General features: G+C 40.6%; 1 protein-coding gene across 1 annotated transcript in view; it reads left to right on the forward strand.

The window, feature by feature from the left end:
• The first annotated feature begins 1,066 nt into the window (after positions 1–1,066).
• The window catches only part of PTPN9 (protein tyrosine phosphatase non-receptor type 9), a 61,845-nt gene continuing 44,055 nt past the window's right edge, over positions 1,067–18,856 (forward strand). The window contains exon 1 of the mRNA XM_051982209.1: positions 1,067–1,174. Within this exon, the coding sequence (XP_051838169.1) occupies positions 1,088–1,174 (87 nt within the window). The 5' untranslated portion in view covers positions 1,067–1,087. The remainder of the gene's footprint in view (positions 1,175–18,856) is intronic.

Genomic DNA, 18,856 nt, shown 5'->3' on the forward strand with positions numbered 1-18,856 from the left:
CCCCAAAGCTCTTTTCTGCCATCACCCTCCCCCACCCAGTTCCTCTCTTCCTCTCTCCCTCCCTTCCCGGATTCCTCTCTGTCTCCCTCTCTTGGAGAGACCCTCTTCTCTGCCTGCTTCCTCCTCTCCCGCTGTTTGTGAATGAGGCAGTTTCTGAATGGAGCTGCTGGGGGTTAAGGCTGATGATCAGGGGCAGCAGCATTGGCCGTGAGAAGGGGAGGGGGATGTCGTAGCCTGCCTTCCTCTTTTCTTTCGCCGTGGCTGCTTTTGAGGAATAAGGACTTAGGGAGGCAGAGCCGGAGGTCGCGGGGAAGGGTTTGGATCCTCTCAGGGCAGTTCAAACACGGAGGGGATTTATGGGCTCGGAGTAGGAGTATTCTGGAAGGTCAGGACTAGAAGAGCTGGGGGAGCAAGCGGAGGGTGTTGTAGTCTGTTTCAGGAGGATTTCAGCTAAGCTCTGGGTCACGGCTTGAAAAAGTTTTCTTTCTTTTTTTCATTGATTTTCTTTTTAAAAAATAGACCGATACTTGCCTCCTGGTTTGTTTGTTTTTTTGGGCGGGGGGGTTGTAAGAAGGATGAGGCAAGAGGAAGAGGAGAGTTAGAAGATTCCTCCTCATCCCCTTTAGTGAGCCCGGGAGAAAGGCAGGACCATGCGTGACTGCCCACGCCAGGATAGGGGCGTGAGGGGGCGTCGAGGGGCCGAGCGGGACTAATAAATAGCGAGAAAGGGGAAGAAGGGCGAGAGGGATTCGAGGTTTAGGATAAGAAGGGGAAAGAGGGAGCTCTTCCCCGCCCCCCTTTACCTTTTCAAATCCGATTGTTTTTTCCCCCTTGGCTCGGGTTTTTTTTGTTTGTTTGTTTGCGTTTAATTGCCCAGTTGGCCGTACCCGGGAGCGGGCGCCGGCCCGGGAACACCTGGGGCCGGGGGCGAGCAGCCACATCTGGCCGCGGCTGGGGGCGGGGGCTCCGAGGGCGCAGGAGGCGGAGGCCGACTAGGGCCGGGCCGCGCCGCGCCGGGCCAGGCCAGGCCGGGCGGGGGTTGGGCTGGCGGCCCAAGCCGCCGCCGCCGCCGCCGCCGCTCTCCGCGATGGATCCGGGGCCCGAGGCGGGGCCGGAGCCGGGGCCGGGGCCCTGGCTCGACATGGCGCCGGAGCTGACCCACGACGAGGAGCTGGTAAGAGGCCGGGCCTGCGGGGAGGTGGGTGTGTCCGCCCCGACGGGCGGGGGAAAGGGGGGTAGCGGGGCCGGCCTCCTGTCTGCCCGCCCGCCCGTCAGCCCGTCCGAGGCCTAGGCCCGCATCGCCCAGCGGCGCGAGAGCGGGGACCGCGCCCAGCCCGGGCCGGCCCTGCGCCCCCACCCCTCTCGGGAGCCCCTGAGCCCAAATGCAATCGGGAGTCGCTGGCCCCGGACAGTCACAGCGCCCCTCCCAACGGGAGCCCCTGTCTCTGGACCGCCACAACGCCCCCGCGAACCCCTCCCCCCACCCCCGAATCCGGAGCCCCTGGCCTTGGACCGCTACAATGCCCCCGCGTCCCCTGCAATCCAAAGCCACTGCCCTGGACCGCCACTACGCCCCTGTACTCCCCCATTAGGAGTCCTTATGCTCCCCCCGCCCCGAGCCCCTGCCCCAGGACCATCACAGAGCCCCTGGATCCTTCCCTCTTCGTAGCAATTCCCTTGCTCTTCCCAACCCCACCCAGAATCCTTGCCTTACTCCCTCCTTCCTCAGAGCACCCCCTGTCCTCTCCTCACACCCTTTGGAGCCCTAGCCCCAGACCCTGGACTCTTCTTCCTCACAAAAGCCCTTGTGTCTGGCATTCTCTGCTATGGTAGTCACTCTGCCCTTTCTCACAATGCTTTTGCTCCTGCTCCCCTCCTCATTACATCGTCCCAGCCCCAGGACCGATCTTCTTCAAAAACAAAACAAAACAAAGCAAAAAAAAACCCCTTAAAACCCTTTCAGTGCCCCAGCTCTTGGACCTCTATCAATATTTCCCTGCTCCTGGTACCCTCCCTGTCGCAGCTCCCCTGCTGCTCCCTGCCAGTGACATCTGCCCTTCCCTCTCTACCCCATCATAGCTCCAGTATGTCTCAGCTCCTTCCCCTGAATGCCCCACTTACCCCTCCATATCCCTGCCCTCTTAATCTCCCTACAGCTCCTGTTACCATCCCCCCACCCCCAATTGCCTTCCAGTTACTGCAACCCGGGCTTTTATCCCAGACCTTTGGACCACTGGGTCTCTCACAACCCTGCCCTCACACCTGCTGCTTCAGGAGGCCCAGTCACTAATCAGCCCTTCTATTTACAGTAACCCTGGCCCATCATTCTCCCTAGTTACAGTAACCATACCCCCTTCATAGATACATTCCTTTAATGCACCCCCTGCCTATAATGCACTACTCCCCTCACACGCTTTCAGAATCCCAGTCCCTCATACCTTATTAACACACCCCAACTCTCACCTGATAGCCTTCCTCCCCTTCTCCCTACAGAATAGAGCCTGGACCTCATACTTTGATGCACTTTATAGACCAGAACAATTTGTCTCACTCCTTTACTCTGAGGAGTGGGTTGGTATCTTCTCTCCGGCCCCCCTCACAATGTTTCCCTCCTGTCTCTTATCCTTTATTCTTTTTTACTCAGATAGAATAGCCTCTTCAACTTAGTTCCCTTAACTTACCTGCCATTGACTCAGCTCCCTCTTGTTCCTCCTTAAGGTTGCATAGCACCCCAAGTCTGTCAACTCAGGAAAGGATTTCATTTTTTGTTGTGAGGAAAAAAGACCTGGTGGTTTGTCATGTCACCTCATTTCTTGTCATTCAGGATCTTTCCTGTCCCTGCTTAAAAAAAAAAATCCTCTTGTATATCCTTTTATTCTTTTATGGAAAATTTTGGTCTTTTAAGGGTGGGACTGAAGTCCCAGACTGATATATACTCCATAAGATCTCCATTAAGACCTAGTTTATTTTTCGTAACCATTTCCTTCCATCTCCATCTTTAGCCCCCAGTTCTGCCTCTGATTCAAGCTAGCCATTGAAGCTATTAAACAGCCCTAACCTGAAGGTAGACCCTGGAAGGGCTAAGGGCCAGGCCTGCCCTGCTGAGGTTGCCCTGACCCACTTGCTCTTAATAGCATCATGACTGCATGCATTAGAGCCAGATCTCACCATAAGCAGGCAAAGCCATCATTCTTTATGGAAAGTCTGATATTGTGCTCTTTGCTGGATATCAGTGATTTCAGTAACTAGTTAGTGACTTTAGGCCTGTGTCTCAAAGCTAGGCCCTCCCATCATCCTGTCCTAGGACATGCCCTCCCTGTACCCTATTCATCTGCCCCACTGATGTTTCCTCCCAACCCCCCACCAGGCTCTCCCTCACTGCCCCTCCCATTCTCATCTGATTGTCCTCATCTTTCTGCCCACACTGAACTCCATTGTCCCTTAAAAGCTTGTGACCTTCAGTCCAGAGAAGGAAGTGATTCGATGTACCATTTTGGGGTATCAAAAAGCTCTGAACTCCGCCTGCCTTTAGAGCCCTCCCTATACCTTGTTCTGATTTGGGGGGAACTTTGCCCCTTCCCACTGCCTCTGAGGTGGGTATGAAACCAGTGCTCAGCCTTGTGCTTGGAGCCTAGAAGGAGCCCAATAAATGCCTGTTGGTGACTATCTCCTGGAAGCTTGGAGGACATTTGCCCTTAAACCCTTAGAAGTTCTAGTCACAGCCATGCTCAGATATAGTTCTCAGATTTAGTTCTAAGTCTGATTGCATGTTAAAAATCCAAATGGAAAGAGATGAACCACAACTGAAACAGTAATTTAGGCCCTTCATAATAGGTAACAGACTTGGAGAAGCCTCACAAACTAATCATTGGTTTGTAGCTTTGTTTCTGCCATGATAAGCAAAGCACCTCAGTTTCCTCCCATTTATTGAGATGACTGGTTTCATATCTGGCCTCTGAGTATGGTCATTTCTCCGCCCTGCCAAATCTGTGGTAGCATCCTGTCTAGCACTGTTCTATTTCAGCCTGATAATAGCCAGGGCTTCATACAGGCCAGGTCCCCAGAGATACCAGGATCATTATAGTTAGTCTCCGGTAGTTTGGAGTTCTTAGTTTTATTTAAGAGGACAGATGGCTAGTTTCCTTCCTTCCCTCTTACTTTTCCTTGGTTTTGAAGTTTACCCTAAGATTTAAAAGCTAGGGAATAGAACCCTTCTTGGAAGTAGCAGCATCAGCATTTGGGAATTCACTTGTTCTGTTTCTGTGTGAGAAATGGATGTTAAGGTTTTGTAATAACATTAGTTTGCCTCCCTGCTTACCTACAAGTGACTATAAATTAGTAAGATGCCTGGTTTCTTAGCAACCAGCTATAGGAGCCAGTACTTAGCTACAATCTAGGTGTTCTCCCTTTCAAAGAAAGCACCAGGAGCTGTAAAGCTACTCAAATCATATTTGGAATTGCCTTGAAAAGTCTATGGTTACATCTTCTAAGCATCCTCAATAGGGGCGTGACCAACTGTTGGACCACAATTCAAATCCGGGAGCCCCTTGTTTGAAAGTGACCACCAAGCAATAAGACCAAATCTTAGTTTGTTAGCTGATACTTAAAGACAAAATTCCAAAAGAAAAAAATGAATTTTTAGCACTGTCAGCTACGATCATTTATATGTATCTCCTCGGGTATGGTTTATTTTAAAACATTAAAAAATTACAACACAATCTCAATTTGTGATCAGGCTTTTACATTTTGGTGTTGAATATGTTGTTTGCAAGTTATAATAACCAATCTCATATGTAATGTTAATGTTTTGGGACTTTTTCCAGTTTAGTTTAACCAAGTTTTGAGGATTTATGATGGTGAATACAAAGATATGTCTTAGGAACCTATAATCATCTAGAAATAAGAAATTGATTTATTCCATTTACTTTCCTTTTTAAATGACAAACTTGAGAAATAACCCCAAATATGAACCTTTTCACAAATAGAGAACAGAAAAAGAAACTTGTATATGAAATAGTGAATGTCTGTTATTTATAGCTTAAAAAAAACACATAAATTTAACAGAATAGTATCAACGTTGCCCTGCTTATCTAATATCTCCTTCTGAAATTCTGTTTAACTGAGTCTTTTCATTCTTTTCTCCTTTTTTGTGTGGCATGATTAATATGCCTCAATCTCCTCAACTCTTTTCAAAAATACAAAACCTTGGTTCCATTTTAAGCTATTACAGCTTAAGGCTATTGGAAAAAATCCCTAAAAGTTCCTCTTAATCCCCCCTCCCCTTAATAAATAAGACGAATCAAGTAAAGTGAATTTATATATTCATTGTGTCTGAAAATGTTAGTCTCATTCTGCACTTTAAAACCTCTGCCAAGAGATGTAAAGTGTGGGCCATTGGCAGTAATGGTTATTAAATGGACCAGAGTTCTTAAGTCTTTCAAGTTGTCTTTTTCTCTTTTATTATTGCCCTGGCTCTGTTCACTTCCTTCTGCAATCAGTCTACACAAGTATTCTCAAATTTCTCTGAATCTGTCCCTTTCTTCATTTCTTAGCAGTGGAATAATATTCCATTATGTTTACATGCCATTTCCCAGTGGATGGACAAAAAAGAAATGTTTGCAAAATAGTAAACAATATAAAACAATATATAATTAAAATCCCCAAACTTTGTAGCTTTGGTGTAGATGATCAAAAATGTGTATGTTGTTTTGTTCAATTTTTTTTTTAATACTAAAAACAAATTTTTAAAACTCCATAGTAATCACCAGGTTAACGAGTATTTATTAAGCACCTACTATATATGTACCAGAAGGTTTTAGGCACAGAAATTCAAAGCCACAAGTGAACTAGCTCAGGGGCCTCCAAGAGTTTATACATAGTACTGTACAAAATAAATACAAGCTAATTTGAGGAGGCCCCAGCAGCTGAGGCAGATCAGAAGAGGCTTCATGTAGGTGGCTATTGGATCGAGCTTGGCTGAGGTAACAGTTTGGAGGGAGTGCATAGTAGGCCAGGGGAAACGGATGGAACTTTTTAGAAATCCCATATATTTCTAGCAGAAATGCAATGTATGGTCTATGCAAGAAATCACAATGAAATTGTTAATGGAAAAAGGGTTTTCTTCCAAACCCTATTCTCACAAGCGTTTGTCATCATGGTCTCAGCATAAGTACCTTTACTTTGGATTTTTTTTAAAATGGTGATTCAAGTCAGTTCATTTTTGACAAACATTTATTGAGCCAGCTGCTGGACACTGGGATAAAAAAGATTTTTTTGAAAGTGGTATTCATACTCTAGTCACTAAGGAGTGGAGAGATAGTATGAAGATGAACAAATATCAAAAGAAATGACTGATCTGAAATCAAATATGAAAAACAATGAATGGGGGAAAAGCCAACAAAGTAGCTAGCGCTAATATAGCCCCTTCTGTTAAACACACACACGTATGTATGTGTATTTATGTATGTATATGTGTGTGTGTGTGTGTGTATATATATATACACATATGTGACTTGCCCAAGTTCACATATACATAGGTCCTATAGGGCTGGTGCTCTGTCCACTGTGTACCACCTACCTAACTACTACTACCCCTGTTGGATTTATATATAAATATAGAAGCTTGTAACTGTAGGACACAGTAATAAATTTAAACAACATGGCTACTCTGGAAATCTGCATATTAATACTACCCTCCATTCTCATGAGAAATTCGAATCTTAAATTTTACTTTTCTGCTTAGTGAACTAAAATCTGAAACTTTGTTATGGGTTGTTTACTCAGAATTTAGAACTAATAGGTTTACAAGTTTTAAACATTAAATTGACCACATAAGTTTTAATTTATAAGGAGCTCAAATCAGTGCTTGGGCCTTTTTCGTTAGGTTCTTCATTGGTCCTTTGTACATGGGTTGTGATGAATGTTAAGAGTTGGAAGGTCCCTTAGAGGAAGTTTTTAGGATAAAGAAAATGGGGCTAGAAGACGTTAATTGAATAGCCCAAGGTTATACAGATAATAAATAGTTTTAGATGGATTTAAACTGAGATCCTTTTATTTCAAAATATCACCCTCTTTTCATTTCAAGAGAATTACCTCAGTGTAATAAACCATTAAGTTAGTGAAGTTTAACTAGTATACTGAAGAGATTTGAATCTCTAGGGAGCTTTGATAATTATAGCTGCCTCAAACCCTGTAAACATGCCAAGATCCTACTATGATTAGTAGAATACCAGTACATAATTGCATTCTTATTACTATTCATATGCTAAACTAATATTTGAAACCAAAGATTTAGACTATTTTTTTTACAACCCACACATATTATGCCTCAAGAAAAAAAATCTATTAAAAATTTAATGTTTTAATTGTTTTTAATTTTAAGGTTGTCTCTGGCAAAATCGATTTTAATTTACATTTAAAAGCTCCAAAGGAAAATTTTATTTGGAAGCTTACATTTCTTTTTCTTGAATAATGTAAAATTCCTGAGTCAAGTTAACTAGAATATCCCTCAACTTCTCTTTTAAAAATTACCTTTGGACAGATGCTCAGTGTGAAATGTTATGATTAAATGAAAATGGAGTTATGATAAAGTTTGTCTTGAAACTTTATAGTTTCCGGGGATGCTATTATAATTCCATATTGTGGTTTATGTTCTTTCAGTTGAAACTTCTAAAAGCTTAATTTGCCCTGTGTGGACATGATCTTTTTGGCACTTTTCCCAAGGGCAGGGGTTTTGTTCTGGCTCTTTTAGCCAAAAACATCCCTTTTCCCATAGCCTTATATGTCTTGTGCTGTCTGTCACCCCATCACTCCAGAAGTGGCTTTACTGCAGGCACAGAGTGATTGATGCTGAGTTCATCTAAAAAGGGGAGAGGAAGAAATATTAAGAATTCTCATTAATGTCATTGTTAATACTTAGAACTGCAGAAAAAATCCCTGTTGGAAGCTACGATTCTGTTTACAAATGTTTACTGACATTATACACACTGGGATGCTATATGTATAATAGATATAACAACATTGTTATATGAGACTGAATCTCAGAAAAACACTGATCAGTTTGAAAGTGGGGAAACATAAGTTTTCATTGTTGTTGTTCAGTCATATTTGGCTCCTTGTGACCCCCATGTAGATATTATTTGGCAAAGATACTGGAAGGGTTTGCCATTTCCTTCTCTAGCTTATTTTACAGATGAGGAAACTGAGGGGAACAGGATTAAGTGCCTTGCCCAGGATCAACTGGCTAGTCAATGTCTGAGGCTGGATTTGAACTTGGGAAGAGGAGTCTAGTGCTCTTATCCACTGTGTCACCTAACCCCAAAAGTTTAATTTTTCTTTCTGAAAAGAAAATGGAAAATGTGACTGTGTTGTTTGAAATAGGCATAATAATGTTGGACCCTTCAGATTTTTAAAGCACCTGGGATCACTTAATAGACCTCTTCTTACAGAGGAAATGGAAGTCTGCCTGCTGTCAAACTTTTAACTTGGAGAACTGAATTTTAGCTGTGCATTCATACAGTGTGCTCCTCCTATTCTAGTCACCTTCCTTGATTCTCCTAGCAAGCTAAAAGGGAGTATACCCTAAATCTCTTATCCCTCTCATGCTCTACTTCTTCTCTTAGTCACATTTTAAAGTGTTGTTATTTGTGTACCTGATTTACCCTTCTTTCAAGAATTTCAATTTTAAACTTCTTCGCTGTGGGAAGCTACATCATTTTTTCATGTTAATTCCTAGTGCCGAACAGTGACCTGAGCTTTAGTAGACACTTTGAGTGGGACCATCTTTCCCCCATGTTCTTCTGCATTAAAATTCCCTTTATTACTGGTCTGTTCATTGGAGAATTCACCTGTTTTCTGTCCTTTCCAATGAGGAAGTAATTAGGGATGAACTGAGTTGTTCAACATGGTTTGTAAGCTATTACTCGACCTCCCTTCTGAGGTTCATACTCATAGTTTTAAACTGGAATCCACCTGAGAGAATAGCACTTTTAGATCTCACTAAGAAATGGACTCCCAGTAGATCTTGGGAGATAATCCAGAGGTCCTGGGAATTACAGAAGTATTCAATATTAGGGTCCAAGACTCAAGATAGGTGAGTCTGAATAAAAGAGTTGCAAGTGAGTTCTTTCAGGTAACTCATTTACTCCTTTCTAGGAAAGTCCTTATCAATACTAATGATACAAATTGAGCCCTTCTTATTAAATTCATGGAAATACTTTTTTAAAAAAATCTTTTCTCCAGTGAAGTTTATCATAGACTAAAGCTATCTTATAGTAGTACTCTGAAGCCAGCCTTATTTGCTTTTAGTTGAGAACATAGTTTGTTTCTTGAACTATTAACTAATACAGTTCTTAAACTTTTTAAAAAATATATATACACATATGTCATGGTTATGAAACTCTTTGGCAATTGATGAAACCTTTCTCAAAATAATGTTTTGATCAATGATGGAAGGACCTTTTCTCGAAATAACATTTTTAAGTGTATAAAATACATAGGGTTGCAAAGGATAATTATATAGAAATACAGTTATCAAAAATGTTTAGGGGAAAACCCCCCACCATCAAATTCATGGACCCCAGGTTAAGAACTGTTGACCGAGGATAAGCAGTTAAAGATAATGGTTCTTAGCCTACTTACTTTATTGGGTTATGAGGAAAGTGCTATTTAAGTGTGAGCTATTGTGATGAGATAAATTGAAAAGATAAAATTGAAAAGACTACATATTATAATAAATAGAAATAGATCACTTTGAGCCAAGATCTCTGTTGAGGCGCCAAAGCCATTGGAAATCCGGTGTTTGCTCTTAAAAGAACCATTTCCAAGGGAAGCACAGGGTCTTGTGGGAAATGGTAGTGATGAGTCAGTTGGGTGTACCATAGGAATTACTGACTTCCCCTAGAGCTGTGGGCATTTTTGTCTACTTCTCTGAGCCTCTGGGCTCATTTGTTTCTTAATAGAGCTGTTAGAAGGAATAATTTAAGGCAAATCACTAAAACCCCTTGTAATTATGATACTTAATTCAGGACTTCTCATGGATCAGTGATCACAACAGTTGGAGATTTTTGCCAATGTACACTGTAATGCCTTCCCATCTTGTGCGAGTCTGTCATAAAAAACCTCAGCCACCAAACACTTTGAAGGCCTTCCTCTGTTTCTTTTTATGACAGTAATGAGAATCATAATGATAATGGAATCCTGTGCTGCCAGAAGGAATATATTTCAGAAAGGGAGATAAAGAAAGATTTCACTATATGCTTATCAGGATTTAGAATTTCCTTGGGTCTAGAAGTTTCATTCTGGGGCCTTCTACATTCTACATGATAATAATAAGATTTATTTATCTTTACTTTCTCATTCCAACTGGTTAATACATGAAATTAAATTAAACATGTCTATACTCAACTGTGGGTGAGGTATATCATGATAATAATAGCTAGCATTTATATGCCTAGTGGACTTTACAAAGTTCTCATTTAATCCTTACTAAAACTCGGGGAGGCAGGTACTATTATTCTCATTTTATAGATAAGGAAACACAAGCCTGCCCAGGATCACATAGTGTGCCTGAGGTAGAATTTGAATTCCCTTCAGTCTTCTAGACTCCAAGTGTAGCTCTCTATTCACTCTGTTACCTAGTTGTAAAGTGAGATTTTTATTTTTTTATCTTCAGTTTATTTTATTTATTTATTTATTTTTATTATTACAGCTTTTTTTTTTTTTTACAAGATATATGCATGGATAATTATTCAGCATTGACCTTTGCAAAACCTTCTGTTCCAACTTTTTCCCCTTCCCCCCAACTCCTCCCCTAGATAACAGGTAGATCCATACATGTTAAATATGTTAAAGTATATATTAAATACAATATGTTTACATATCCATACAGTTATTTTGCTGCACAAGAAAAATTGGACTAAGACATAAGGTAAAAATAACCTGAGAAGGAAATAAAAAAATGCAAGCAGACAAAAACAGAGGGAGTGGAAATGCTATGCTGTGGTTCCTACTCATTTCCCATAGTTCTTTCGCTGGGTGTAGCTGGTTCTCTTCATTATTTAACAAATGGAATTTATTTGGTTCATCTCATTGTTGAAGAGAGCCCGGTCCATCAGAATTGATTATCATATAGTATTGTTGTTGAAGTATTTAATGATCTCTTGGTCCTGCTCATTTCACTTAGCATCAGTTCATGTAAGTGTCTCCAGGCCTTTCTAAATCCTCCTGCTGGTCATTTCTTACAGAATAATAATATTACATAACATTCATATACCACAACTTATTCAGCCATTCTTCCAATTGATGGGCATCCATTCAATTTCCAAATTCTGGCCACCACAAAAAGGGCTGCCACAAACATTTTTGCACATAGAGATCCCTCTCCCTTTAAAGTGACATTTTTATACCCCTTACTTAGATACTTCCAAAGTTATCTGCTAGAAAGTTCAACAGAAGTGTAAATAATACCTCCCAAGTAATTCTTCAGCAGCAAAGCTGAGGGCTAAAGGAGAGGGTCCATTCTTCCCTGGAGACATATTTGTTCTGTAGTGACTGAAGGAGAAAGATGTCCTTTTCAAAAGTTTGGCTTGGGTGTCAGTGCAGAACTGAAAAATGCAATTTATTTACAGACTCTTTAAAATTCAACAGCCATATAGGCAAAAAAAAAAAAAAAAAAAAGTTGTCTTTCAGCATTCCTTTCTTGCCTAAAATTCATTCTCTGTCTACCTGGGGGTGGGAGGGGAAGGAAAAAGGAAATTCATGTTTATAATAAAGAAAATACGCTTTGCCTTGGAAAAATTATAGATCCAAAAGGAATTTTGCTAATCCTTTAATCCAACCCCTTCCAAGTAGTCATTCTTTAATCTTAAAATTACAGATCCCTGACAGAGTGGGACTGGTTGGATGATGTACCTGCCTTTTTAGTAACTGCGCTGAGATCCTGGTTTTCTCAGTGTTTCTCCAGGACCCACTTTACTTTAGGCTCTTTTTTGTCTGAGTTTGGAAGTCCTTTCTGATGCTCTGCCAAGTCTTGAAAATTGAGTTAGAGGGGAAATTGTTTAAGGAAAATGATGTCGAATAGACTTCACCTAGGGAAAGATCTGAGATTTCACAAATGTTTCATAAATCTTTCAAAAAGATCTCTGATAACTCCTAGTCATCTTCCCCAGTAGGTTTCATATATACACTAAAACGAACCCACACGCTCTTGTGTCCAGTGAGGAAGCATAACTTTTGAGTTTGCTCAGGTGGATACAGTAATTAATATACATTATTGAAATGCATGGGAAGTTTCAAGTCTTTGCTCTGTTTCTAAAGCAAGTCTTTTTTGGCAGATTCTTGAGTCTGAAAGTTTTCAAGTAGCCATTTTTCTTACCATCATTGTCTGTCTAGATAGCAAAGAACAACTTTTCTATACGGTTGTGTGTATTTCATAAACAAAAAAAAAAGTCATTATATTTTCTTAATTTTTTTTCCCCGAAATATCAGCTCTTTTCTTCACTGGGTTGCTTCTTTGGCCTTCAAACAATTAACAAGCATTTTAAAGTGCCTACTATGTGTGGCCTTCAGTTAACACACATTTTAAAGTGCCTACTGTGTGTTATGTCAGCACTGTGCTTTGAGCTGGGAACTCAAATAATTAAGTGCTCTTTTAAGTTTGAGGAACTTAGATTTTAATGCAGAAACCCACTAGTTGCATGTATAAGTACATACAAATAAATATGAGGAGAATAATTATAAAATAGGAAAGGGGAAGTTGGTTGAAGATGGGGAAATCATAAGGAAAGGCTTCATATAAAAGTGTTACTTAGGCTGAAGTACAGATGAGAAGAAAGTGAATTCCAGCATGAAGAGGGTGGGTAAAATCATGGAGTGTCCAAGAAGACCATTTTGGCTGCATTGCAGTGTGAGAAAGGGAAGTCATGTTATATAAAATGAGGTTGGAAAGATAGATTAGGACCTCGGTTTGGAGGGCTTTAAAAACTAAGTGGAGGACTTTGTATTTGATCAGAGAGGCAACTGGAAATGGGAAGAGTTTATTGAATTTGGTAGTGACAGGAACAGATCTGGCTTTAAGAAAACTAATTTTGGCAGCTCTGTAAGGACTCACTGGAGTAGGGAGAGACCTAACATAAGGAGACCGGTTAGAAGCTGATGCAATAATCTAGGTCAGAGTTGAATAGGGCCTGGACTTTGGTGGATGTGGGAGTAGAGAGAAGGACCCGGAAATGAGAAGTGTTCTGAAGGAGAAAGGGCAAGAGTAAGCACTGGTTGGATATGGGAGGTGGGAGAATTGGAGGGGACAATACCGACGTCACGATCCTCTAGGTGAAAAGAGAAAAACAGAGAGAGAACAACAACTCATTCATAATAAAGTAGGAAAGTTTGGATGAGGGGTGAGTTTTGAGACAGGGATCATGAGTTCTGTTGCGTACTTGTTGCCTTTGAAATATTTCCATTTTGAAATGTTCATTAGATGGTTAATAGGGAATGCAAGATCTGCTCAAAGGAGAGACTGAGGCTGGAGATGTGAGTCATTTATAAAGATGTCAAAGAGAGAAGAGGGCCTAGGATAGGGTATAACTATATAGGTATACAGGCAAGTTACTGAACTTTGACAGAGAGACATACAGTCTGCCTCTCCCTTCTGCCCCCCACTCTATGATATGGATGGTAAGCCAGCAGAGGAGGCAGAAAAGGAGCAGCTAGAACGTGGTGTCGCAAAAAAGCCAGAGAAGAGTATGGGGAGGGTGGAGAGGAGGGAAGGCTCAACAGTGTCCAAGATGGAGAGGTCTTTGGCCTTTAAAGAGATGGTACACGGTATTTATTTATTTATTTTAAAGTAATAGTTTTTGCTTTTCCCAGATCCATGCAAAGATAGTTTTCAACATTCACCCTTGCAAAACCTCGTGTTCCACATTTTTCTCCCTCCTTCCCCCCACCTCCTCTCATAGACAGGAAGTAATCCAATATAGGTTAAATGCAAACAGTTCTTCTCTACATATTTTCACATTTATCCGGCTGGATGTGCACATTTTTCAAGATGTCCACTGCAGACATCACCCCCCAGGGAGACTGCTCATCATCTGAGGTAATATTGAACGGAATAAGATACAGGCTGTGCTGGTTCCGACAGGAAGATGTCCTTGTATTGACAAGGCATGTCTCCTGGGAAGCTCCCATTTCTGCAGTATTAGTTTGCTTAAAGAATGCTCAGGCTGCCCCCGGGGTGGGCCTAGGAGCTGCTAGAATTTATTGCCTCCCTCCTGCCAGGAAGCACTTGGTGCTGCTTAACTGGAACTGGAAAGTGGGGCACTGCAATGAATGAAGAAGAAGGGTCACTTTGAGGCTTTAAAGGAGCCAAGATTCCACCACTCTTCATAGGGTTGCAAATGGTCTTTTGTGGATTTTAAATAGTTGAAGAACTTGTTAACGAGGAATGTGCTTGGTTAGATCCAGTCCTTTCCCTTCCGGTAGGGGGTGGGGGTGGGGACGGGGACGGGTGGTTTATAAGAAAGTCTGTAATGCTGAAAAGAAACTCTTATCCCTTTGGAGCAGACAAAAGACTGAGGATGCCTTTTATACTATCCGGTTGCAAAATCTATAGGCAAGTTGCTTCTCAGACAGAAAAGGCGGGGAGAGGAAGGGTAGGGGGAAATAGAGAGAGGAGGTTGATTCAAGGGTTAGGAAAGAGCCTTTTACTGTGTGGAGTATTGAAAAATACATTGTATAATTTGTAGGACATCGTTCAGAAAGCTGCCCGCTAAATTGCTTGTTACAAAAGCATAGAAATGGGAAACATTTGTATCCTCGGTGTACTTTGAGGTACCAGGGCGTCCTGAAGAACAAGACACGTGCAACCATTGTGGGAATATCTGAGCCTATTCCGCTGTGCTCTACTTGGGCCGTGCGGGGCGGGGAGGGGGGGTTGGCCCTGAGCAAAGGGAGCGTCCGCTAATTTTGCCAGGAAGAGAACAGTCTGCCCACATCTTCTTCCCCTTGTCCGTGGAGGTCCCTCACGCAGCGCTGACGTCAGACTGTGCGGACGTGCTCCTCTCCGCCCGGGCCGGTCCCACATGGCTGCTGGAGTGCTGATAAACCCGAGTCCTTCACTTCCTCCTGTAGGAAGTCATTAACACCGAGGAGCTTTCCAGGCTGAATAGCTCAATTAACTCTGGTCCCTCTCTAGCGCTGCAGGCTTTTGGACTCTGCTGAGCTGGTCCACTTGGGCTGCCTTTGCTTTGTGCTCTCAATTCTTCCGGTTCCCTGTGGGATTTTAATCCCCTATTAGAGGTTAGCTTCCCCCCCCCCCTTGTCTTTAACGCTTCCCGATTTTTAGCACAATAGATGGAAAATTTCTTATTTTCGAAATTGTTGCTGTTTGGCTTTATAGGGTATTCATTCACCTTTTCTGAGAAGTTATCTGGCCAGGAGGTTCCTGATGAGATTTTTAAGACTTTCAGGTTTGAAGTTTTCCTTGCTTTCTGATGAGGTTTTTTATAAGGATCGGTCTGTGGGCTTAGAGATTGAGGAGTGGAAGGCGGGTTTTTTCCCCCCCTCTGACTATCCTTTCTCGTTTCCCACTTGGTTGCTAGCTATGGAGACTTGGGAGTTAGTATTATGTCCTGCTATTACGGTTTTTCGAATCAAATCGCCAATTATATAGAGTTCTGATTTCATAAAGGGTCTATGCTGGGTTGTAGCTTTCAGCTACAGGAGTGCTTTCCCATATTTTTTAGGCTAATATAGGGCATTATGTTATTTATCATTTGGAAAACAGATTTCAGATGCTTTGTCTAGAAAAGAGCTGACCTAGACATTTAGCATATAGGAAGAGAAAAGTTGGATCACTAGAAAATGGGTTTGTCCGACGTGAATTTTGGAGTTGAATAAATACTGTGTGGATATTTGTCACAGCTATAGAGGTCCCCCAAAATTACCTAAGGAGGAATAAAAAGATTTTCACTGCGTGTGTGTGTGTGTGTGTGTGTGTATAAGTGTGTTTTGGCGTGCGAAACAATCCGGGTAAAAGGGAATAGAATTCTAATACAAGTCAAGTAGAACTGCCTTTGTTTGTTTGTTTGTTTGTTTGTTTTTACTAAATAAAACAAATAAATATATGAACAGAGATATCCCCTAACAGGAAAATTTGATAGGAATCAGCTGGACCCAAGTGAAGTGAAATCAGCAGGTCTGTGTGATACTTGTTTTTATTTATGATGATAAGGAAGTCAATTCCAAGCATCATTCACAGCCTTCCTAAATTTGTTTCAGAGTTAGAGGGTTTAGTTATGATTGATACGTAGACTATGGTGGAAGATGAACTAGGAATATAGACAAGTGATCACTGAGATTTTAACAATCAATAGTTAGATAGTCAAGGTTATTAACCACATGGCTCAAATGAGCTATGGAATTACTGTAGTTCTGTGGAGAATTTTTTTTTTGTGTAACAAAAAATCTTTTAAGTTCTTTGAGCTATCCGCATCCTAAATCTGATTTTTTTTTTTTCGTTAGGGACAGATGGAATAGGGATCTATGATTACTTTTCTAATTTGGTTTAGCTTCTAAAAGAGAGTTGGCCAAAATTTTCCAGAAATTAGCTTTTTAGTATAAAAATGTCCATTCTTAGCCTCAGTATTCTATTAAAAAAAAGATTTTAGAAAGTATAATAACTGAAAATGGTAGTTATAGTAGTAGTTTCTATAAATGCATAGTTTAACTAGAACTAAAAATTTCATATTTAATTTAGAATGCATGTGCATATTTTTTGTTTGTTTTTTATATAAGAAAAATAATAGGTAGAGACAGGAAAAAAGATTTGTTAAATATTCTATTTTAGGATACTAGTATCACTTGGGATGATAGGATTTTTTAAAACTGCACTAGTTAGGATAATACTAATACAGTTTTTTAAATTTGTAAAGCATGTTAATAACTAACATTTATATATTTTTACAGTTTGCAAAGCACATATTTGATTCTCATAGCAACCCTCTGAGGTTGGTGTTACTAATATCCCCATTTTATAGATGGGGAAACTGAGTCTTAGAGGTATTAGCGCTTTGCCTTGGGTTACAGAAATGTGAACTTTGGTTTGGAAAATTTTCCACATAAGTTTTCCACATTGCAGCCCAAACGACAAGGATGAATCACAAATTGTAGAATGAGAATCTTGATGTTAACTGGTACTACCTGTATGGTAAGTCACTTAAACTGGGCTTCCTTTTTTTTTTTCATTTGCAAAATTAATAATACTCAAAGAGTGGTTGACAGATTCCAAAGATGAAAATGTCTATGAAGTACTTTGCAAGCCTTAAATAAAGCCTGGATAAATGGAAACTTTTTTTTTTCCTTCTGGTGGAAGCCTTGAGGTATTCTTGCATGTCCAGGCATATGTGCAATGCTAGATTTTGGATTTGGATCTGGATTTGAATACTGTTTTGGTGATGCTGAATTCATTCCCATTCATACCCATCCACAGTAGTGTTGCCATGGAAAGATTGGTAGTGTTCTGGTTCCTATCTAAAAGGAACCCTATCTAAACCCTATCTAAAAAGCCCAAGTTGAGATGGTTTGGCTTTTTTTTTTTTTTTTTTTTGGGACAAAATGCACGGATTTCTCCTAATTCTTCTTCTTATTTTGATAGAAAGTTTCAAGAAGGAAAAGTGACATGAGGAGAGTGAATAAGAATAGTAATAAGAATAATATAATTTCTGAATAAGCCCTGGCAGCTTTAGGGAAAAACTTTATTACATCTATATTACTTGAAAGTGAGCAGTTCTTGAAGAAGTATCCAAGATAAATTCCATACAATGTATGCTCCACATGATAACTGATTTGATTTAACAATTCTGTGGGGTAGATGCTTTTATTTTTATTTTATTAGCTTGATCTATCCATGAGCAATTGATATTTTCCTAATTATTTTAAATTTGACTTTATTTGTGTGAAAAGTGTTTTGTAATTGTGTTAATTTAGTTCGTAAGTTTGTCTTGGTAGATAGACCCCCCCCCAATATTTTATATTATCTAAAGTTATTTTAAATGCAATTTCCCTTTGTATCTCTTGCTGTGGGTAATATTTAGAAATGGTGATGATTTGTGTGGATTTATTTTATATCCTGCAGCTTTGCTAAAGTTGTTAATTGTTTCTAGTACTTTTTAGTTGATTATCTAGGATTCTCTGAATATACCATCATATCATTTGCAAAGAATGATAGTTTTATTTCCTTATTACCAACTTTACTTCTGTCAGTCTTTTTCATTTCTAGAATAATATTGAATAATAATGGTGATAATGGGCAACCTTGTTTCATCCCTGATTTTATTGAGAATGGTGCTATTATTTTTGCCCCCCTTTTTCAGATTAGGAAACTATGCTATAGAATCTTGCCAAGGTCACACAGCCATTAAGACTCCAAGGCAGAATTTAAACTCGGGTCTTCTCAATTAGACCAGTAGTGCAAAACTCAAAGAAAAATAGGTACCATCAGACCGTATCTAAGGATCCCTACAGGCCACACATTGACTTAGAAAACTACACATGTTAATGTATTTCTTTTCTTATCAATAAATACATTGACATATTAAAATCAGATAGGATCTGTATTTGGGGAGTATCTCTATAACCTAGCCAGGGGTCCTCAAACTATGGGCCGGGGCCAGATGCAGCAGCTGAAGACGTTTATCCCCCTCACCCAGGGCTATGAAGTTTCTTTATTTAAAGGCCCATAAAACAAAGGTTTTGTTTTTATTATAGTCCTGCCCTCCAACAGTCTGAGGGACAGTGAACTGGCCCCCTATTTAAAAAGTTTGAGGACCCTTGAGTCCTAGACCATACTCAGGAGTGTTGGGGA

Source organism: Antechinus flavipes, chromosome 2, assembly GCF_016432865.1.
Source record: "Antechinus flavipes isolate AdamAnt ecotype Samford, QLD, Australia chromosome 2, AdamAnt_v2, whole genome shotgun sequence".
NCBI classification, from domain to species: domain Eukaryota; kingdom Metazoa; phylum Chordata; class Mammalia; order Dasyuromorphia; family Dasyuridae; genus Antechinus; species Antechinus flavipes.